The sequence below is a fragment of the Triticum dicoccoides genome, chromosome 2A (genome assembly GCF_002162155.2).
Source record: "Triticum dicoccoides isolate Atlit2015 ecotype Zavitan chromosome 2A, WEW_v2.0, whole genome shotgun sequence".
Classification (NCBI taxonomy): Eukaryota; Viridiplantae; Streptophyta; class Magnoliopsida; order Poales; family Poaceae; genus Triticum; species Triticum dicoccoides.
Window position 1 is genome coordinate 480,016,455 of NC_041382.1, and position 22,675 is coordinate 480,039,129.

The window sequence follows — 22,675 nt, forward strand, 5'->3', positions numbered from 1 at the left end:
ATTGGATTTTTGTTGTTTTGGTTGTGTGATTTGTGACATAAAATTCCTATTATGTCCTGTACATGTCCTAGAAATTATCATGATCGTGATGCAAATTATCTTGCACTAGTTCCTATTGGTGATGCAATTTTTCTGATGTCGAAATTATATAGTCTATCCTTGCTGCATTTCTCAATCCTTCATCTGGCCAACGAAATACCAAGGTTTTCCATAGCACTATCAATTACATTATTATCTCTTTCAGTTCTTAGCTTGTAAATTTTAGATCAGATTTTAGCTCTTTTGATTGTGTGATATGTGATGTGTATTCTAAAACTTGCGTTCAACTATTATGTAAAGAAAACCCCCGCCAAAAACCGTAATGATTAATGGCGGACCACTTTGCTTTGGCATTGTATCTTAATCTACATTGAAGGCAAATTAACAGCTAAGTTATGTTCTGTTAAAATTGTTGTTATTTTTTATCTTAATGGCAATCATATAGTTGAATACAATCATACTTATATAATGTCTAATCGGCATATTATTATAAAAAAGTCCAACTTGGTTTGGCCTCCATATCCAAATCCTATCTTCGTCACTGGACCTGGCCAGGCCCCCTATATGCTCAAATCCTGGCTTCACCCCTGTCTTCCGGGCTCTGATCCTCTTCGAGTTCATCTGTCTCGTTTGTCTGGATGTAGTCGACGAAACTCCAACGTAGATCCCTGTCGTCTCGTTGAGGCGATAAGGTAAATGTTTCTCGTTATTTGACGAGATTTGATGTCAAATACTTCAAATCTATGTAAGGGTTCAACGACGACAATTGCGGCTCTAGGATGCCGGTCCTCATGGGCATGTGCATAAAGACTTTTCGATTGTAATCGACAAAGTCAAGTTGGCTTCGGTAGGGGAGCGGCGACAATGATGCTTTGGCTGCAATAGTGGTCGGTCGGTGGTCGCAAAATTTCAATGTAATTTTAATTATGTTTGAGATGTTTTATAATGTGTACAACGGTCATCCAAGTTTCATATCCTTCAGAAAAATTCTGAATTTTTCTAATATATTTTTAGTGCTATTTTCCATATAGGGGGTCACCCAAGTTTCATATCCTTCAGAAAATTTTGAATTTTTCTAATATATTTTTAGTGCTATTTTCCATATAGGGGTGTGTGGCACCCGAGAACCACAAATCCTCATCCGTATGGCATGTCGCTTTAATTTTGTCTTTAACGCTACCTCGGCGGAGGCTTTGCTTTGCTAAGGACTGGAGCTCGTCGAGAAGTTGGGTTGCACTCGTGTAACAATCACGTCCAACTCTCATGAGCTAATCAATGAATGAAATGGAGAGATTGAGATCTTTGGTAAGCTACTCCTATGAGACTCATTTAATTTTATTGGCTGAGAAATAAAATATCGAGAGGCTTTCTCTTAAAGAAAAACTAAGGCCTCATTTGTTTTACAGGATAGGTAAAGTGTAGGAACAGGAAAACTAGAGGAATAGAATGCCTTGTCCAGCGAAATTCAACGGATAGCAAAACAGAGGAATTCTCACACAACTGCTATTTGATTGTAGTATAGGAAAACCACAGGAACTTATGCCTGCGTCCTGTAAATCAAACAGACACCGCAGGAAAATTTCCAGAGGATCTAAATCCTACAGAAAACCCTATGCAAATCAAGCAAGGCCTGAATGTGTTTTCAAAAATTAAAATTGGAAAAAAATTTGTCTGAGCCCAGGTTCGAACTGGGGACCTTTTGTGTGTGAGACTAACGTGATAACCAACTACACCACCCAGACGAGGTGCTAACCGCTGAGGCAATTTTTTTATATATTCTTCTTTGAAGTGTAATCGGAACCTCAACCAACGCCTGAACAACTCGAAGGCAAAACAAACGACCAATCGAACCGTACTCGAATTTTCAATCGAGCCTATATATACGAGTATAATAACGCAACACGCCGTACGCAGCATCGATCTTTAACACCGGTTAAAATGAAACCAAAGTTTAAAACCGTACCACCAAATCGGATTACAAGACCCCACAACCATCGCTGATAGCTCTGCAGACAGACAGATCTTAAACTAAATCCAGCGGAGGAGCTCGAACCGATCGATGCTGGCGGCGGGCGGGCGCGCCCGGCTAGCCGGTGTAGACGTGGACGCCGACGGCGATGAGGAAGATGGTGACGAGCGCGAAGTAGAGGACGGCGTGGATGAGGATGGAGAGGCCGCTGGTGTGCATGCTGCCGAACTCCGCCACCCGCCCGCGCCCCGGCAGCGTGCACAGCAGCCCCGGCGTCAGCAGCACGAACAGCACCGTCGCGACGATCACCGGGCCCCAGTCCGCCATCTCCCCTCTCCTCTCTCTGATCTGTTCTGTCTAAAAACCCCAAATCTTGAGCGAGCCTCTGGAATTTTTTCTGGGAACTCTCCGGGATGTGTGTGTGCAGTGCGGCGGAGACGGGGGAGGTCACGCATTAATGTGTGCCTCTCCAGCTTTGCTCGCAGAGTGGGGGGAGTGGGTGGCCGCCAGCTCAGCTTCCGATGCCGCTTGATATGCCCGTGACATGTGGGCCGAAGGTTGTCCTGAACGTCTTGGGGCCCACACGACATTGGCTAGGTAGAGGCGTACTCTCTTGTGCATCGGGTGGGGAAAAGGATACGTTCCGTTCTAGTCGAGGAAACCTTTGCGTGCGTTGCGTCGCGTTGCCGTGGGCGTGGATGGAAGGAACCAGAAGGAGCTCCCGTGGGTCCGGGCCGCCGAAAAACAAAAGAATGAGCGGTGGAGGACATATCCGGTGCACCGTGCACCGACGCCGACGCAGCAGGTGTAACTAACAGGTGAATGCCGATCGAGATCACTCGCTAGTCGCCACTACTTCCTCTGTTCGCATTTACCAGGCTCCCTTATATTTTGAGCGAAAGTTTAAACATAAATTTTGTATTAAAAAAAGACTACTCCCTCCGTTCCTAAATATTTGTCTTTGTAGACATTTCAAATAACTACTACATACGAATGTATGTAAACATATTTTAGAGTATAGATTCACTTATTTTGCTCCGTATGTAGTCACTTGTTGAAATGCATAAAAAAATAAGTATTTAGGAACGGAGGGAGTAGTATAAATGTCCGTACGTCGCAACGGACGAAAAATATAGTAAAACCTGCTCTGTATGATAGTGCGTGCCATTTCCGATATACAGTTCTGATAAACATTAGTAAAAAGTTTATATTGTTATCGCTTCTCAAAGTATGAAGTGTGGATGTAAAGAAGCCACCCTAACATCCTTTATCTGATGGAAGAGTAGTGGTGCATGAAACAGTCTAGTAAACGGTTTTGTATTGCAATTTTTGAAAAAACAAAAAAAATTCTTTTAAAATAATTAAACAATTTTGAAGTTCTTTATTAGAGTTGAAACATGTTTTGAAAATGAACATTTTTTGAACACATGTTTTTCTGAAAGAGAATTTTAATTTTTTTTGATCAATTTTAAATAATTTTTTAAAAAGATGGATTTTTTTGGGAATTTTGAGCTTTTTTTAAAGCATAAACATATTTAAAAGCATGAATTTTTTAAAGCAAGAACAATTTGAAACACTCCTTATCTTAAAAAACCCACACATACTCTGTGTCTGCAATTAAAAATATAATTGTTGGTGTCCATACCATGTAGTATAAAGTTGAGAAAGTGGCAGGGATGTCCTTTGATGGCGCCTCCTTGAGCTTAGTACTATCATCGGGTGAAAGAGGAATGGCGTAACTGGTTTTAGCAGGATGTACAAACGGTGAAATTGTTATATACTGTTCGAGAGTTTAATAACTAATCCAAAAGTTTTTCTTAGAATTTTCAAAAGATTTACAAACGATTTTTTTGGATGAAAGACGGTGGATTTTTTTTGAAATGTTGGTTATTTGATTTGCAGGATTATATTCCGTTTCTTTTCTTTTGCACTATTTGAACTTGGCCATCATCACCAAAAAAGCAAGTTTTTCTATGCTGCCCATCACAAGTAAAACTCGGGTGGATTGTCTAAAAAGGGTAAATTTTAACATGCACGGTTGTCACATTCTCTCTACTCTTCATAAGAAATATTTATTATTTCACTCACTTTTACTTATTATATTTGATGATTGTATTCATAAGATATGGTAGGCTTGAACATTAAACTATTTACAATAAGGGCATCTCCAACACTGGCCCGCAAATATCTTCGGTGTATGTCCGTTTTTTGTGTCCGGCCGTGGTGCGCGGTCATAATGCCGGAGAGAAACATATAATGCTAAGCACAAAGTATTCAGTTGGGTGGAGAAAAAGTAGGTGGGGACAATGCATGTGATGGGCTATTTGTTGTATGGTGTCTAGTTGGATAGGGAGACCATGCATGTGAAGAGAGAGAAAAGAGAGGATGACCACATAGAAGGTTTTGGTTGGTCAACTGTATGTCCGGACTTTGATACATATCCCCATGTTTTTCTACACTTTGCTGGAAATCGGATCTCCGGTTTCACAGACTGAAATGAGTCCTTATTAAATTGCGAAAGTAAATAAATATGTTTAGTCGAACATATATTAGTGTTTTGCGGGTCTTTTTTGAAGATGCCATAATAACAAAACAACAACGAGTAATTATATCTCACGTTTGTCTACACTTTAAACAGACGTTCAAACCGTTTTTTGGACCGATACGGCTCTTCATTAGATTGCAAAATTAAATAAATATATCTTATGTTTTATGGGATAGCAAGTAATTATATCAGTGCTAGCACGCATGGCAACCTCTAGCGGCTTCTGGTCGGTGCAGTCATTAAAAAAAAGCAAATCCACACCGAAGTCCCTGTAGACATCGCCATTCCTTTGCTGCTGCTCTCCTTCCTTCCTCCTTTTCTCTGCTCCCACCCATCAGCGCTGCTCTCCTTCCTCTTCTCACCCAACGTGCCCTTCTTGCTCTAGCCTATGGCACCGCATCCCTCTCTCTCTTACCTTCTCCAAACATCTAAATCAAAGCACCACTGTCCCCTCCCTGCCCCCGACGTTCGTTCCGTTGACCCCGCCTCTCTCTCTTCTCCTTCACCAATGTGGCTGCACCCCTCTGCAGCAGCAGGACTGTAACCACCGCTTATCTATACTACTATATAGTGTATGAGTTTTAAACTTTTGAATCCTAAGCCTAAGAAGCAATTTCAGCCATTGATGGCGTTGATCCGATGGTCTAAAGCGAAGGGATTCGCATGTACAGTACTCACTGCACAACCACGTTTAACTCTAGAGTAATCTAGAGACTCTCCAGAATTGTTTATTGTAGGATGCCTCGACACTTTCTGTACCTGCAGCAGCAGTTCACAGCGACTCCAGTGTCATGTGCTTCCATCTTTGACCTTCTGTGTCATAGGATTTTTTTATGGCCATACCTGAAACTGATAACTTTTATGTGGCCAAATATTGTACACTGTTTGTGTGAATATTGCGTGTCTTAGAGAATATAGCAGAGTTGGTAGTATATTTGCTAAGTCACCATGTGATTAGAGTACAACACAGTATCAATACCTGAAACTGATAACTTTTTGGTGTGTACATTTTTCTTCTAAGGGATAACCTACCGTAATAGCTTTACGCACAAACAAAAAACAATGGTTGGATTGTTAGGATTTTCAAGAGCCATGTGTTTGTTTTTTCCTTTTGCAAAAATCATATGAAAGATTTGTATTCATGAATTGCACATGCTGTGCACGTACATGTGATACTCTTAAAAGGTCTCTCACAGAAGGCTGTACATGCCCTTAATCGTCGGGATCGGTGCCGGTGTTCGTGCGTGTACTTTGCACTCTGTCTCTGCGTGCTTCGGAGTGTGTTTTACGCTGTTTCCTGAAGGTGCTAGTGTGAGCCTTCTGTACTGCTTGGCTGTGCTTGTAAGGGTTGTTTGGTTTATGTCCCCAACTCGTCCTACCAAAATATTGGTCACGTCAAATTCTTTGTATGTTGTTTGCTTTGCTGCCAAATATTTGGCTGCCAACGAGTCCCTTGTTCTTTCCTTCACAGATTCTTACCAAAAATTTGGCCAACCCTGAGCAGTGGAATCCCACACCAAATAATTGGCAAGCCAATATTGGCAGGGCATCTATAGGCAAGAACCAAACATACCTAGTGCATCTTTCGCCAAAAGTGTTCTTTCTCTCTTTTTCTAGTTTGTTGTGGGTCAAGGGCTAGTCTCTCTCGATCTATAACATCTCAGTGGCTTACAGATCAGAATTCATATTCAAATTTATGAGGAAGCGGAAGAACGAGAGGAACACGACGCACACCAGCCACTCGCTATCCTATCCATTGACCGAAGCCATTTCGTCCAAGCCACTATTACAACGTTACACGGGTTTACTTATACACCTGTCTACTGGACCCATTCCGGCCCAAATGACCGAGCGGGATGCTTCTTGCTCCCCTTGGGCCTGGCCTGGTAGCTGCTTGCCGGTTCGCCCTGTACCGAATCACGCCTTGTCGAAGTAGTAGCTGTACAGTCGCTGACAATCCCCCTGGAAGAGAAGCGGCTTTGTAACGCCCTCGATGCGACTATATCTCCTACGTGTCGAAGCACGACTTAGAGGCATAATCGCATTAAAAGCAATGTCGCAAGTAAGGTAATCTTCACAACAACCCATGTAAATAAATAAAAGGGAAAAGATACATAGTTGGCTTACACTCGCCACGTCACACAAATACATGAATAACATTACAATCATCCAATGCACTCATGGTCCGACTACGGTAACAAAATAAAGATCAACCCCCACATGCGACAAAGTCCCCGATCGCCCCAATTGGGCACCACTACTGATCATCTCGGAAAGACACGTAATAACGACGAGAGTCTTCATCGAACTCCCACTTGAGCTCAAGCGCATCGTCTGGAGCGGTATCATCGGTCCCTGCATCTGGTTTTGGAAGTAAACTGTGAGTCACGGGGACTCATCAATCTCACACCCTCGCGATCAAGACTACTTAAGCTTATAGGTAAAGTAAGGTATGATGTGGAGCTGCAGCAAGCGACTAGCATATATGGTGGCTAACATACGAAAAAGAGAGCGAGAAGAGGAGGCAAAGCACGGACGAACAACTATGATCAAGAAGTGATCCTAGAACAACCTACGTCAAGCATTACTTCAACACCGTGTTCACTTCCCGGACTCCGCCGAGAAGAGACCATCACGGTAACACACGCGGTTGATTCATTTTAATTAAGTTAAGTTTCATGTTATCTACAACCAGACATTAAAAAATTCCCATCTGCCCATAACCGCGGGCAACGACTTTCGAAAGTTCAAATCCTTGCAGGGGAGTCCCAACTTAGCCCATCACAAGCTCTCACGGTCAACGAAGGATATTCCTTCTCCCAAAACAATCTAATTAGACTCGGCATCCCGGTTACAAGACATCCTTGACAATGGTAAAACAAGTCCAGCAACACCGCCCGAATGTGCCGACAAATCCCGATAGGAGCTGCACATATCTCATTCTCAGGGTACACTCAGATGAGACTAGCTATGAGTAAAACCAACCCTCAAGTTTCCTCGGGGTGGCCCCGCAGGCAGCTCAGTCGGACCAACACTCAGAGGAGCATTGGCCCAGGGGGGTTTAAATAAAGATGACCCTTGGGCTCCGGAAACCCAAGGGAAAAAGAGGCTAGGTGGCAAATGGTAAAACCAAGGTTGGGCATTGCTGGAGGAGTTTTATTCAAGGCGAACTGTCAAGGGGTTCCCATTATAACCCAACCGTGTAAGGAACGCAAAATCCGGGAACATAACAGCGATATGACGGAAACTAGGGCGGCAAGAGTGGAACAAAACACCAGGCATAAGGCCGAGCCTTCCACCCTTTACCAAGTATATAGGTGCATTAAGATAAACAAGATAATATTGTGATATCCCAACAATAAACAATGTTTCAACAAGGAACGATCTCCGATCTTCACCTGCAACTAGCAACGCTATAAGAGGGGCTGAGCAAAGCGGTAACATAGCCAAACAACGGTTTGCTAGGACATGGTGGGTTAGAGGTTTGACATGGAAATATGGGAGGCATGATAAGAAAGTGGTAGGTATCGTAGCATAGGCATAGCAAAAGAGTGAGCATCTAGCAAGCAAAGATAGAAGTGATTTCGAGGGTATGGTCATCTTGCCTGCAAAGTTGTCAGAGTTGCCTTGATCCTCGTAGGCGAACTCAACGGGCTCCTCGTTCACGAACTCGTCTCCCGGCTCTACCCAAACAAGAACAACATGCAAAAGGAACACAATCAACCACGTGCAATGCTCAAACAATGTCGGGGGTTGGGTGCGACATATGCCAAAGGATGGCTTATCATGGTGGGGGCGAGTAGAACGTCGCCGGTGCCTGGAAACGGGATAAGGCGAAGGCATGCACGCCGACGAATCTTACCCAGCTTCGGGGCTCTGTGGAGATAATACCCCTACTGATGCTCTGCGGGGGTCTCCGCATGATCACTATGGCAAAGTGTGTACACGGTTGCTCCTTGAGCTGTTTCCTGGAGGTAGGAGAAGGCAAGGCTAGCTCTCTCCTTCCTATATGATCTGGTCTAGTGATAATGGATTCCAACCCTTTGCATGGGTGCCCTGGGGGTTTATATAGGCCTACCCCCAGGGGTACAATGGTAATCCGGCTGGACGCGGGCCCAGCCATCAGTCTCTCTAGCCGCCGTCTTATCCGCCGACTCCTGGGGCCCTCCGACTGGCTCGGTACGGAGCCGATAGGCCGCGTCCGCCGCGGGCGGGTCTTGCCGGCTGTAGTTTATTGTAGTCGTACCTCTAATGACGCGGGCTCGGTCATGGGGTCATGGCGACAGCTCCGCCGTCTGGCGGGCGATCATTGTGGCCACTCCCTGTCGCATCTGGTTAATGGCGCGTGGGGCCCGTGGGAGGGGCCGGCCGACTCCTGGGGGCCGGCTCCCAACTGGGCCGACTGGTGGCGCTCTCGTCGTCTTCCGTACGCCCGCCGACTGGTGGGACCCGTCGTCCCTGGGCCGTACCGGCAGGCCGTCGTGGGCACAGGACTCCGCCCACTGGGGCTGACGTCAGGGCCGGCATGGCAACAGTGTCGCGCCGGGCGGAGATCCCCGCGGGTACAGTGTATTGTGGCCACGCCTGCCCTTGGAAAAGGGTGGGAGTGGACCTTACTGTGGCTATTCCCCGTCCCGTCCCTCTTTATGAGGGCATGGGGGTTGTTGGCGTCGCGGGCCGACTCCCCATGGCCGGCTTCTCTGGAAGTCGCCAGTCAAGAGTCGGCTCATCCTGATGTCATCCTCGTGACTCGGCCGCGAGTGGGCAGTTGGCTGCCTCGCAGCTGACTCTCAGAAGGCGGCTCTTCGTCCTGGGGTCTTGAGGGGTGCAGTCTGCCCCGATGTCTTGAAAGGTTCTGGGCCTGGGTTAGCCTACCTGTGGCCTATTACTCCGACAGTAGTCCCCGAAGCTGGTGAGGCACCGAGGGCGATATGTCGAGGAGCCTCAACAGTTTCTTCTTTCCGGCGGTTGGATCTGGGCCTCGCTAGCCGTCTTCCATCAAGCCGACTAGTTGGATCCGGACTTGCTTAAGGCCGACTTGCCCCTAAAAAAGTTTGAACAACGTGGTGGAGTCCAGGCGGCGTGCCTGATAAGCCTCTGGGTTGCCGCCCGTTGTGGACCCGTCGCGAGGCACCACGTGGCTGAGCTAGTCTGCCCACCCACATGTGCGACGGGACAGGCCTACGGGTGGGGCCTGCCACTACCGCGCCTCGGCATGTGAACGGATCCGTTGTGGCCGTGCGGACGGTTGGGGTTCCCGCGCGGTTATTGCACGCAGTAACTTCCTGTGGTAAATCATGGGGGTCGTGGGGTCCTGGGCGTAGTTAATCCCACGACTGCCCCCTCGGCCTCTCAGCCCATGATCCTACAAGTAGGCGGGAGTAGGGAGCGGCGACGCAAGCGCGCCCATCTTCCCTACTCCCTTTCGCTCCTTCTTGCTTCTTCTTCCTCTCGCTGCTGCTGCTCTGAACCACGCCGCGCCCACAGCGATGAGCTCTTCCTCCGCCGCCGCGCCTCCTGCTGTGCGCTCCGAAGTGTGGGACGGCTCCGAGGTCGATGACGACGACATCGAGATCCTCGGCAAGACATGGCGGCTGCCCGGCAGGGGCTTAGTGCGGGTCTGCCTCACGCCGGAGGGGGAAATGTCGCCGGCGCCGGAGGAGGGCGAGCGGGTCATATTCTGCTTGCACCTTATGCGCGGCCTGGGGCTGCCGGTGAGCGGCTTCTTCTGCTCCTTCTTGTAGTTTCACGGGCTCCAGTCGCACCACCTTACTCCGAACACGGTGGTGCTGCTGGCTGCCTTCGCCACCCTGTGCGAAGGCTTTCTCGGTGTTCTCCCCACCATCGAGCTCTGGGGCGAGTTCTTCCAGTCCAAGCTCGGCACACACGTCGCCAGCGTGCCGGCCCAGTGCGGTGCATTTATCGCGATGCGGAGATCAGTGGCCGACAATCCGTTTCCCACCATCGCACTGATTAAGTCGGTGAAGATGTGGCAGCGGTCCTATTTTTATGTGAAGAACGTCGCCCCAGAAGGCGACTGGGTCAACCTGTCGGCTTACGAAGCCGGCGCGCTGGCTGGAAGGCTCCCCAGCTGGTCACACCGAGCCAGGACGTTGTCTCCTGCTGGTGCCACCGCCGTCGCGTGACTCCGAGTGCTGACGCAGTCGAAGGGCTTGACCGGGGCCGACTTGCTGGCCGCCTTCGTGGCGCGCCGAGTCCTCCCACTCCAAGGCCGACCTCACCTGATCTGCCAGATGAGCGGTCATCGGGACCCGAGTCGGATGTGCTCCAAGGACATGCCTCACACGGAGGTGGCGGACACGGTGAACTACATCGCGAACTGCGGTCTCTCGGTGGATTGGCGGTTCGGCAAGGAGCTGTACTCACGCGCCAACCCCCCGCCTATTATAAGTCGTCTTCCTTCTTCTTCTGTTTCTTTTTTTGCCGAGTCCAACTTGTCCAGTCTGACCGTCTTTTTTTTGAATCAGAACCCTCTTGTCCCTCCTTCGGCCGGCACCACGGGGCCGGCTCTTCAGTTTGTCCCCGATCGGGCGGAGAGCGACATCGATGATCCTGACTTGGGGGCGGCGGCCATGGAGGCCGACGCCGAGGGAGGAGGAGGAGAAGCAGGAGGCTCCAGGCCTACGACCACTTTCGCCGACTGGCCTGACGATGATGCCGAGGGAGAAGTCGCCCCGCGTCATCAGCCAAAGGTTGGGCAGCCAAGCGCGAGTTCCTCCGCCGCCTTGGACGCTCAAGGCGGCGCGAAGAAGCGTCGGGCCAGGCCGAGTACACTTGGTGGCCGGTCGAAGAAATTTAAGGGAGCGGCCGCCGCGACCAAGCGGGAAGAGGCGGCCGGGAAGGCCAACCGCTTTCGCAAGGAAGTGAAGAAGCCGCCGCTGGTCTCTGCGTAAGCGCCTCCGTCCCTCATCTTTATTTTCTCTTTGTTGATCTCGTCTGAGTCTTTCATATGCTTCCCTCACTTCAGAGCTCCCCTCACTCTTGAGAGGGTTGCCGCCAGCTCCGTTATGGGGTCGGCGGAGACGTCTGCCACTACTCGGCGGATTGACCCCACCGCCGACCTCCAGAAGGCGACGGAGCGGAACGCGCAGGAGAAGCGCGAGGAGGAAGAGGCCGCCCGTCTGGAGAAGGCGGAGGCCTCCGCCCTGAAAAAGCTGGAGGAGGCCAAGGCCGCCATCGCGGCAAGGCGGCAGGCTAAGTAAGTCGCGCCGGCGGTGTTCGTCACCCCTTTGAACTCTGCACCGCCGCCCCCGGAGTTCACGGGGCAGTCAGGGAAGCCGGCGGCGAGTTCCCGATCGTGGAGAGGGGCGGCGGCGACGCCTCCATGCCGGACGCGGTCGTGCCGCCACCGCCACCCCCGCCGCCATCTAGGAGCGCGCAAGGCAAATAGCCGGCGGACCCGCCCTTGCCGCCGACTGAAGACAAGGTCGTGGCAAGGCTACTCCTTTAAGTCGGCTCGCCAACGCGCCGCCGTCTTGAGAAGGCGACTTCGGCGCCACGCCCCTTGGAGACCGGCACCGCTAGCTCGACGATCCCAGACGCCGAAGCGACGAGCGCCGCGCCCATTGGGTGGGTGCGAGGAGGCGGCACGGGCCCGCTGAACCAGGCGCTTCTGGATGTCCAGACAAAGCCGCGAGCTGAGAGCGACGCTCTTCAAAACTACACCAAGGCGCACCTGGCGTCGCGGGCAGCCATCCGGGTATGCTTTCTCCTTTGTCTTTGTTTTCTTGTTCCTCTCTGTGGGGGCGCGCCAGCGCACCCACTGGGTGTAGTCCCCGAGTTTCGGGCCGGCTGCTGAGCAGGCGGCCCGGAACTCCAATTGGTGAGTTCCGGGTACTAACTTTTGTCTGAAATACTTGTCGCAGGACTATCACAACCTCCGTGTCACCGCCTTCAACCGCAACGTTGAAGAGCTGGGCAAGCGGACCGCCGACTTGTCGGAGAGCCGGAGTGAGTCCTTTTTCTTCTTTGCGGGGGCGCGCTGGCGCACCCGCGGGCTGTAGTCCCCGAGATTCGGGCCGACTGCTGAGCACTCGGGCCGGATCTCCCTGGCGACCTTCTTTCTTGATGACTTAACGCCCTCCTTCTTCTTTCTCTTTAGAGGCCAACGCCACTCTTCAACAGCAGCTGAGTGAAGCCAACACCGTGTTGCGCGCCAAGGGGGAGGCATGCAGCAAGCTTGCCGCAGAGCGCGATCTACTGGCCGCACAATTGGTAGAGCAGAAGGAGCTGCTTAAGAAGACGCAGAAGGAGGCGAAAGAGGAGGAGGCCGCCCTCCTGGCTGAGTTTGCGAGCGAGCGCTCCTCCTGAACTAACAAGGAGGCAATGCTGGCCTCCGGCTTCCATGAGATCGAGGACCTCGTCGACGGTGAGCTTCTTTGCTTTTCTTCTTCGAGCCGCCGACTATAGGTCGAGCCGACTCCTGGTTTTTTGACTTGTTCTTCATTCTTTCCGTCTTGGCAGACTTCTTCCCCGGCCACTCGCAGGCCGCCATTCAAGCTATCGAGGCTGATCGCAAGGAGCGGAGGGCGGATGGCAGATGGCGCGGAGATCGCCGCCGATGCCCCCCGAACCCTTGAAGAGCATATTCTGAGCATTGGGGCTCGTCTGCGGCCGGCCCACCGGATGCTGCGTGGGCTTCAACGTGTCGGCGCCCAAACGATAGCTGCCCTGTGGCCAGACATGCAGGCTTCACGCATCCCCAGTCGGACTGCCAACTGGCTGGAGGTCGCGGCTGGCCGTCTTGAGGCCTGGAAGGGTTCCTCGGCCCGGGCTGGAGCGCGCCGAGCCTTGGAATTCGTCAAGGCGTGGTATCCGGGGCTGGACCTAGACCGGCTGGACACACTCCGGTCAGAGGCCCAGCCGGAGCTGGCAGCCACGGAAGACGCCCTTGTCAAGCGTGCGGCGGCGATCGCCGAGTACACCGACACCAGCATCTTTGTCCCCGAGCGGGCTGAAGACGGCGGGGAGGTACCGCCGAAGTGGTTTGGGCTGAACCCAGACTACGGCGAGGACTCGGCGGAGGTGATCGGCTCCAGCGTCGAGGAGGAAGACGAGGCGGAGGACGGAAGCGAGACGGAGGCACCGGAAGACGGAGCGGACGGCCAGCCTCAGCTAGACCGTGCCTCCAGCAATGAGCTGTGCCCGCCCGAGCCGACTGCCGCCGGAGGTGATCAAGCCGAGACCGCCCAACCGGCCGCCCCAACATCCAACACCGGCGTCTCCTCCGATCCTCCGAACCCGTCTGCCGCCTCCTAGGCTGCCACCTTATCTTTGTTTTACCTATTTTAATAGTCTTTGAAGAACTTGTTAATTCGCACAATTCCACCCGCGGGGTGTATTTTGAAATTCTGCTCGAAGATTCGGCCAAGGGCCTTTGTTATGTAAATATTCATCCGACTTCTATCTTTTCTTGCTCATTGCTCTTTTGGCTTTTTCCTTTGTCGCCTTCCCTCAGTTGCCGTCTTTGTTAGTCGAACAGCCGCTCTGCGGACTGCTGCTGGATCAAATTCTTGGTCACTTTGGGAAGGCAGGTACTTAGCCGTTTTAGAGTTGTTTAGCAAGTCGGATAGAAGGCGGCAAGCCAACTGTTCAAGAGTCGGTTTGCGAAAAAAGGCTGGAACCAGCTTTAATCTATGTTTATGCTTTGATTCCTTAGCCATTTTTCATGTGGACGCCCATTCTTCCTTACTCCTGCCCACCACACAGTCGCTCTGCGAGCTGCGGCTTCTGACAGGAGATGGCTTAGGCGCCACACACTACTTGTCCGGCTGCAGGAAGCATTTCATAGCGCAGGGCGGCAAGTCCCCGGGCCGACTAGTCGAACCCGGTGCCAAGCGGCATAACAAAGAGTAATATACTCAAAGACATAATTCTTATCATATAGATAAAAGAGGGCAGTTCCCGAGCTCTTCTCGGGGGGCCCCGAAGTCTTGGTACTTTTAATACAAAAGGTAGCATGGTACATACTGCTTTTAACTGTAAAATTTTCGGAGGAGATTTGCATTCCATGGCCGCTCTGTCTCTTTGCCGAAGTCGTCCCTCTTGCATGCTCGGGGCTTCTGAGTGTCGATCAGGTAGTAGGAGTCGTTGCCCAGCACTTTGCTGATGATGAAGGGGCCTTCCCAAGGCGCCGACAGCTTGTGCTGGCCGGCTGTTCGCTGGATCAGTCGGAGCACAAGGTCGCCCTCTTGGAAAGATCTCGGACTGACCTTCCTGTTGTAGTATCTGCGCAGGCTCTGCTGGTAGATGCTGGACCGGCTGAGTGCCAACAGCCGGCCCTCTTCCAGCAGATCGACGCCGTCTTGACGTGCTTCTTCTGCTTCTTCCTCGGTGTACATGGTGACTCGCGGGGAATCGAACTCCATGTCCGTTGGGATGACGGATTCAGCACCGTAGACGAGGAAGAAAGGTGTGAAGCCGGTTGACTTGTTTGGAGTCGTGCACAGACTCTAGAGGACGGCTGGCAATTCATCGAGCCAGCAGCCAGCCGAGCGCTCCAGAGGCTCGACCAGTCAGGGCTTGATGCTGGACAGGATGAGGCTGTTTGCTCGCTCCACCTGGCCGTTTGACTGTGGATGGGCGACGGACGCTAGGTCCAGTCGGATGCCTTGCGTCGCGCAGAAACGGGCCAAGGCGCCTTTGGCAAAATTCGTGCCATTGTCGGTGATGATGCTGTGTGGTACGCCGTACCAAATTGTGATGTCAGAGATGAAAGTCACGGCAGTCGGACCATTCAGCTTCTTGATTGGCTTCGCTTCTATCCACTTGGTGAACTTGTCCACCGCGACAAGTAAGTGAGTGAGGCCACCTCATGCCGTCTTGAATGGTCCCACCATGTCTAGGCCCCAAACTGTGAAGGGCCAGGCAATGGGGATGGTCTTGAGTGCAGAAGCCGGCTGATGCGGCTTGGAGCGGAACTTCTGGAACCCTTTGCATTTTTGGACCAATTCCTTGGCCTCTTCTAAGGCCGTTGGCCAGAAGAAACCGTGTCGGAAGGCTTTGGCGAGAGTGGTCTTGAAGCCGCATGGTGGCCACACTCGCCTTGATGGATGTCTTTGAGAATTGCCTGGCCTTGCTCTGGCTCTAGGCAGCACTGGTAGACACCGGTGACGCTGCGCCTGACCAGCTCTCTGTTGACTATGATGTAGGCTGCCGCTCGGCGTTGTACTTGCCGAGCTAAGATCTCATTAGTCAGCAGCTCTTTGCTCACCAGGTATTTGAGGATGGGCTGGGTCCATGAGGGTGCTGCTATTTCTTCGACTGCCAGAACTGCGACTTGGACGAGGGCGGCTGGGCTGGGAGGCGGCGGGCTGGAGTCAGCAACCGCTTGCTGGATTAATGAAGTCCCTGGGCCGACTGGTGCAGCCCTCGGGCCGAGTTCTGGAGTCTTCGGACTGGCCGCCTCAATCCCCGGGCCGGGTTCTGCAGTCCCTGGGCCGGCTTCGACTGTGGCGGCTTTGGAGCCATCTGCCAAAATCCTCGTACCGTCTGCCGTAGCTCTGGAGTCGGATCTGACTTCTTCGGGAGGAGCCGGCACAAAGATGGAATCTGATTCTGGTGAAGGCTTGACAAACGGCTTGAGGAGGCGCTGAAGGGCGACGCTGGATGGTATTGCTTGGCGGGTAGAGCCGATTCGTGCCAGGGCGTCTGCCTGGTCGTTGTCGTTTCTTGGCACATGGAGGAACTCGCACCCCTCGAAATATCCACTGAGTTGCTGCACGAGGAAACGGTAACTCGCCATGTTTGCATCTTTGGTGTCCCAGTTGCTAGACGACTGCTGGACCACTAAGTCGGAGTCGCCATAACACAGGATCCGGCGAATGCCAAGTTCTTTGGCAAGCCGGAGCCCGTGAATGAGCGCCTCGTATTCGGCGACGTTGTTGGAGGCGGCGAAGTGGATTTGCAGTGCGTATTTGAGCTTGTCGCCTTTAGGAGAAGTGAGGACAACGCCGGCTCCCAAGCCGGTGCGCATCTTGGAGCCGTCGAAATGCATCCGCCAATGGGTGGAGTCGGGCGCTGGTGGTAGGTACTGGGTCTCGGCCCGATCGACGAGGAAGTCGGCCAGTGCTTGTGACTTGATGGCGGTGCGGGGCTGGTAGTAGATGGTGTAGGGAGCCAACTCTATGGCCCATTTGGCTACTCGGCCAGAAGCATCTCGGCTTCCGATGATCTCGGCAAGTGGGGCCGTGCAGACCACAGTGATTGGATGCTCTTGAAAGTAAGGCTTCAATTTCTTGGCGGCAAAGTGCACACCATAGCACATCTTCTGGTAGTGGGGGTAGTTCTGATTGGAGGTCGACAGCACTTCGCTCAGGTAATATACCGGTCTCTGGACAGGTAGTGCCTTGCCTTCCTCCTTGCATTCCACTATAATGACTGTGTTGACTACCCGGCTGGTGGCGGCAATGTACAGGAGCATAGGCTCCTTAGGAGTTGGAGCCGCCAGAACGGGTGGAGTAGTCAACATCTTCTTCAACTGGAGAAAGGCTTTGTCCGCCTTGTGGTTCCACTCCCAAAAGTGGTCTTCTTCATGAGCTAGTATAAGGGGAGAGCTTTCTCGCCCAGCCGATTGATGAATCGGCTGATGGACGCCAAGCAGCCAGTGAACTTTTGCACGTCCAGCAGTCGGCTGGGTACCTCCATCCTCTCAATGGCCTTGATCTTTACAGGGTTGCACTCTATGCCGCGTTCAGAGACCAGGAAGCCAAGGAGTTGGCCGGCTGGTACTCCGAAGAGGCACTTCTCAGGGTTGAGCTTGATCTGGAATCGGCGCAGGTTCTCAAAGGTCTCCTTGAGGTCTTCCAGCAGTGTTCCATGCTTCTCCGTCTTCACCACTACATCGTCCACGTAAACGTGGGCGTTTCTGCCGAGTTTCTTGAGGAGGCACTTCTGCATGCAACGCTGAAAGGTGGCGCCGGCATTCCTCAAGCCGAACGTCATGGTTAGGTAGCAGAAGGCTCCAAACGGTGTGATGAAGGCGGTCTTCACTCTGTCAGCCGGGTTCAGCTTGATCTGGTGATATCCTGAATATGCATCCAAGAAGCTCAACAGCTCGCATCCGGCTGTGGAGTCTATCACCTGATCAATTCTCGGCAAAGCAAATGGGTCCTTGGGGCAAGCCTTGTTGAGGCTTGTGTAGTCAATACACATTCGCCACTGCTTATTCTTCTTCAGTACCAGGACCGGGTTGGCTAGCCACTCTAGAAAGAATACTTCCATAATGAAGCCGGCTGCTAGGAGTCGGGCTATCTCTTCTCTGACAACTCTTCTCTTTTCTTTTGATAGGCGGCGCAAGGGCTGCCTGACTGGCTTCGCATCAGATCGGACATGTAACTTATGCTTGGCGAATTCCGTCGGTACACCTGGCATGTCTTTGGGGGACCATGCGAAGATGTCCCGATTCTCACGGAGGAAATCGACGAGCTCGCCTTCCTATTTGCTGTCGAGGTTTGCGCCTACGACAGCGTACCTCTCTGGGTGCTCCGGATCCAAGGGTATCTTGTTTGTCTCTTTGGCCGGCTTGAACGAACCCTCAGCCTCCGACTCCTTGGGGTTAGGCGACACCTCTAGCTGCTTGCCGGCCATCGCCACAACCCGGTCAAGGAGCCGCTTCTCGGCCGCGATCACCAGGGACTCGGCCAACCGACTACTTTCAGCTACACAGGCAGACGACTTCTGGTAGTCGCCGGCTACGGTTAGAATCCCCTTGGAACTAGGCATCTTCATGTTGAGGTAGGCGTAGTGGGGGACCGCCATGAACTTGGCCAGGGCGGGTCGGCCAAGTAATGCATGGTATGGGCTCTCGAGATCCACCACCTCAAACCAAACTGACTCTCGGCGGAAGTGATCTTTGTCTCCAAAGAGGACATCAATCAGGATCTTGCCGATTGGTGAGCAGGAAAGTCCAGGAACAATGCTGTGGAACACAGTCCGGCTGTTTTGAAGCTGTCTTTGCTTGATTCCCAACTTCTCCATAGTGTCCTTGTACATGATGTTGATGCTGTTGCCCCCGTCTATCAGAACTCGCGAGAAACGAGCAGCTCGTCTATCCGTGGAAAAGGTGGATCCAAGACCAAGCCATAAGAGTCCGGACTCGGCATCACCTCTGGCTGATCAGCTCTGCTCCAGCTGATAGGATTCTCAGACCAGTGCATGAATTCTGGTGTGTCTGATGCTACTGCATTCACCTCTTGCTGCTGCAGTCGCCTGCCGCGTAGATCATCAGCCACGCTGGTAAATACCACGTAGGCTCCATGCTCTTCGGGCTACTCGTCTTATACTGCGCCGACTGGCCTGACAGCCAACTGCTGGGGTGGAGGCGGAGGCTGCTGCCCAACAGGCGGGGGAGGAAGGAGGCCGTCTCCTTTGGCGATCCTGGTGAGCCAGTGGCACTTCCGGGTGATGTGGTTCGACAGCTTCGCGCCGCTGTGGAACTTGCAAGGACCATCCAGAGTCTGCTCGTATGAGAAAGCCGGCAACCAGTTGGGCTTGCCGCCTTTCTGTCGCTTGGGTGGAGGCTACCCATCCGGCTGCTGGTCTTTGACTGTCGCCACCTGCCGACTACTGGAAGCCAGCTGTGGGGCCTTGCACTTGTGGTCGCTTGGCTGCTGTCGCCGACTGGCATCTCCAGCCGGAGTTCTAGGAGCCCGGGGGGCCACTTTGCCAGTCGCACTAACTTGAATCTCCGCCTTCATGGAGGAGTCGGCCGTGGAATACTTGTCTGCTATGATCAGTAGCTTGTCGAGGGTTTCTGGCTCGTCGAAAAGGAGCTTGTGCTTGAGGAGGGTGCCTTCTCTGCACCCGACGGTGAAGTACTCGATAGACTGCACCTCGTGCACGCCCTCGCAGGAGTTCCGAAGCTCGGCCCAACGCATGAGGTAGTCGCGAGTCGACTCGTTGGGGCTTGCACGCACAAGGAAAGCTGACGAGGCTTGGGAGGACGCTTGTACGTGCTTGTGAAGTTGCGAACGAATGCATCAGTGAAATCGACCCAGCTGTTGATGCTGCGGGGCTTCAGGCTGTTCAACCATGTCCGGGCCATGCCCTGGAGCATGAGCGGAACGTATTTTACGGCAACACGCTTGTTGCCATTCGCTATGTTCACGGCCGTGGAGTAGTCAACCAGCCAGTCCTCTGGCTTCACGGAGCCGGTGTACTTGGGCGTGTCTCTTGGGAGCGTGAACCCTTTGGGAAAGGGCTCGTCTCGAATGCGGGCCCCGAAACAAGGCGGACCCAACTCGTCTTCCTTTTCCAGCGCCAGGGATCGGTGAAGTCGGTCGATCCGGTGGTGGGCGTCGTTTTATCCGACTCCCTCTCGGCGGCCAAGGCGGTCGCCGAGAGTCGGCTAGTTAACAGGCGGCGGGGAGACTCGCCTTTCCTTGCGGGGAGGAGGAGGTGGACAGTCGTCCCGTTGTTCCACTGCTCTCGGGCGACCGTCTTGGTCGCGCTCTATGGTAACGTGAGTCCGACTACAGCTGACAACCAGATCCTTGTCTTTTCTTCCGTGGGCGCCGCCAGTCGGCATCTGAGGCGTCGCGCCTTGGTATCGGCGTGGAGGCAGGTCGTCGTTTTGTCGCCGCGGCGCCTCTGTGCGGCAGCCGGCCTCGTTCTGCGCGACAGCCGCATCGAGGAGCCACTGGACTCACTCCGTCATCAGGCGGCGCTCTTTGCCCTCGAAGTTGTCTAGCTCATCCGCCGCCGCCTGGGCGGCTCGAATGTTCTCCGCAGGCGTGGCGTATACAGGGCGATTTGCCCCGAATAGGTTGGCGATGGCCACGCCGCGCTGCTGGACCGCGCCTAGGCGGCTGGGCCCAGTTGGGGCTGGCGAGCCACCTACAGCGCGATCCATCTCACGCTGGTAGGCTTCTGACAAGTGTCTCATGCTAGCCAGCTTCTTCACGCCTTCGACGAGCTGAAGGCGGCGCGCCTCCAACGTCTCCGCGTCAGCGTCTTCCGGAATGGGCGCGGTCAGGTCTTGCAGTGCCGCGCTAAGTGGGTCATGCGCTCCTCCGCCGGGAGGCTCGTCATGACCGATGATGAGCACCTCTGTGATGGTGCTTCCGTCGCTCTCCGCGCAAGGGAGCGGCTCATCATAGACCACCATATTGGGGGGAACGCGTCGAGCGACGCGGTGTCGGAGTCGACCAGTATCGGGTCGGTGGAGCCTACAGACTCCAAGTCCACAGCAGGCTCGCCGGCGACGTGGAGTTGGTCAAGGAGGCCCGCGACGAGGCTCTCGGGGCCGCCCGTGCCTGTGTCGGATGCAGGCTCCTCGGAGAGGCGAACCTCGCCGACAAGATCGGCGAGGCAGCTGGCTGCGCAGGCGATCTCAGCGCCGTGCAGCGCGTCGGTGCAAACTCCGTCTGGCGTGCCGGGCTAGCTGCACTCGCCAGGGAGGAAAAGGGTTCCCGACCAGAGCAGGTCTCCGGATGACGGTGCACCAGGCCCCACGGTGGGCGCCAAATGTCGGGGGTTGGGTGCGACATATGCCAAAGGATGGCTTATCATGGTGGGGGCGAGTACAACGACGCTGGTGCCTGGAAACGGGATAAGGCGAAGGCATGCACGCCGGCGAATCTTACCCAGCTTCGGGGCTCTCCGTGGAGATAATACCCCTACTGCTGCTCTGCGGGGTCTCCGCATGATCACTATGGCAAAGTGTGTACACGGTTGCTCCTTGAGCTGTTTCCTGGAGGTAGGAGAAGGCAAGGCTAGCTCTCTCCTTCCTATATGATCTGGTCTAGTGCTAATGGATTCCAACCCTTTGCATGGGTGCCCTGGGAGGTTTATATAGGCCTACCCCCCAGGGGTACAATGGTAATCCGGCTGGACGCGGGCCTAGCCGTCAGTCTCTCTGGCCGCCGTCTTATCCGCCGACTCCTGGGGCCCGCCGACTGGCTCGGTACGGAGCCGACAGGCCACGTTCGCCGTGGGCGGGTCTTACCGGCTGTAGATTACTGTAGCTGTGCCTCTAATGACGCGGGCTCGGTCATGGGGTCGTGGCGACAGCTCCACCGTCTAGCGGGCGATCACTGTGGCCACTCCCTGTCGCGTCTGGTTAATGGCGCGTGGGGCCTGTGGGAGGGGCCGGCCGACTCTTGGGGGCCGACTCCCAACTGGGCCGACTTGTGGCGCTCTTGCCGTCTTCCGTACGCCCGCTGACTGGTGGGACCCGTCGTTCATGGGCCATACCGGCAGGCCGTCGTGGGCATAGGACTCCGCCCACTGGGGCTGACGTCAGGGCCGGCATGGCAACAGTGTCGCGCCGGGCGGAGATCTCCACGGGTACGGCGTACTGTGGCCACGCCTGCCCTTGGAAAAGGATGGGAGTGGACCTTACTGTGGCCAGTCCCCATCTCGTCCCTCTTTATAAGGGCATGGGGGTTGTTGTCGTCGCGGGCCGACTCCCCATGTCCGGCTTCTCTGGAAGTCGCCAGTCAGGAGTCGGCTCATCCTGAAGTCGTCCTCGTGACTCGGCCGCGAGTGGGCAGTCGGCTGCCTCGCAGCCGACTCTCAGAAGGCGGCTCTTCGTCCTGGGGTCTTGAGGGGTGAAGCCTGTCCCGATGTCTTGAAAGGTTCTGGGCCTGGGTTAGCCTATCCGTGGCCTATTACTCCGACAAACAACATGATGCAAACATGGTATGATATGCGGGATGCGGTATGTGATGCATATGCAAGATTTGACAAGGAATGAATGAACCTGACCTCAACTTGGCAATCCAAGAGTGCCACTGGAAAGGTGAGGTGATTTCGGTTGAAAACGATATAAAGATCACCCGAATCGGATGCACGGTTTGGAAATGGCAAGCAAAACAAATATGGCACCGGTCTGCGATAAACAGCAAGTAGCTATCTAAATGTATCAAGATAAATATGCTACATCACTACGGCTAATTCATCCATTAACAGGTTCAAACAAGCATGGCAAAAGTGCAAATGATAACAGGTTTCCGACTTAGTGTAATTAACACAAGTCTGGAATTTATCATCAGGAAGCAAAATTTAGGGCATATAAACTACATGCTACAGGAACTTAAAATGGCAAAGAAAGGCATGGAATGAAGCTACTCTAAACATATAACAAAAGTCCCTTAGTGACC

At 53.3% G+C, this 22,675-nt stretch overlaps 1 protein-coding gene and 1 non-coding gene across 2 annotated transcripts; both read right to left on the minus strand.

Moving 5' to 3' along the window:
- Nucleotides 1-1,707: 1,707 nt before the first annotated feature.
- TRNAV-CAC lies at nucleotides 1,708-1,781 on the minus strand. The gene has a single exon. It is a non-coding gene; the product is annotated as a tRNA-Val (tRNA).
- Nucleotides 1,782-1,861: 80 nt separating this feature from the next.
- LOC119354965 lies at nucleotides 1,862-2,515 on the minus strand. Its single transcript, XM_037621733.1, has one exon. It carries the CDS (start codon nucleotides 2,333-2,335, stop codon nucleotides 2,126-2,128), a length of 210 nt encoding a protein of 69 aa, XP_037477630.1. The 5' UTR covers nucleotides 2,336-2,515; the 3' UTR covers nucleotides 1,862-2,125.
- Nucleotides 2,516-22,675: the final 20,160 nt, after the last annotated feature.

Coding starts and splice junctions, on each gene's coding strand:
- LOC119354965 (XM_037621733.1), bottom strand. CDS start 2,335: ATGGCGGACTGGGGCCCGGTGATCGTCGCGACGGTGCTGTTCGTGCTG.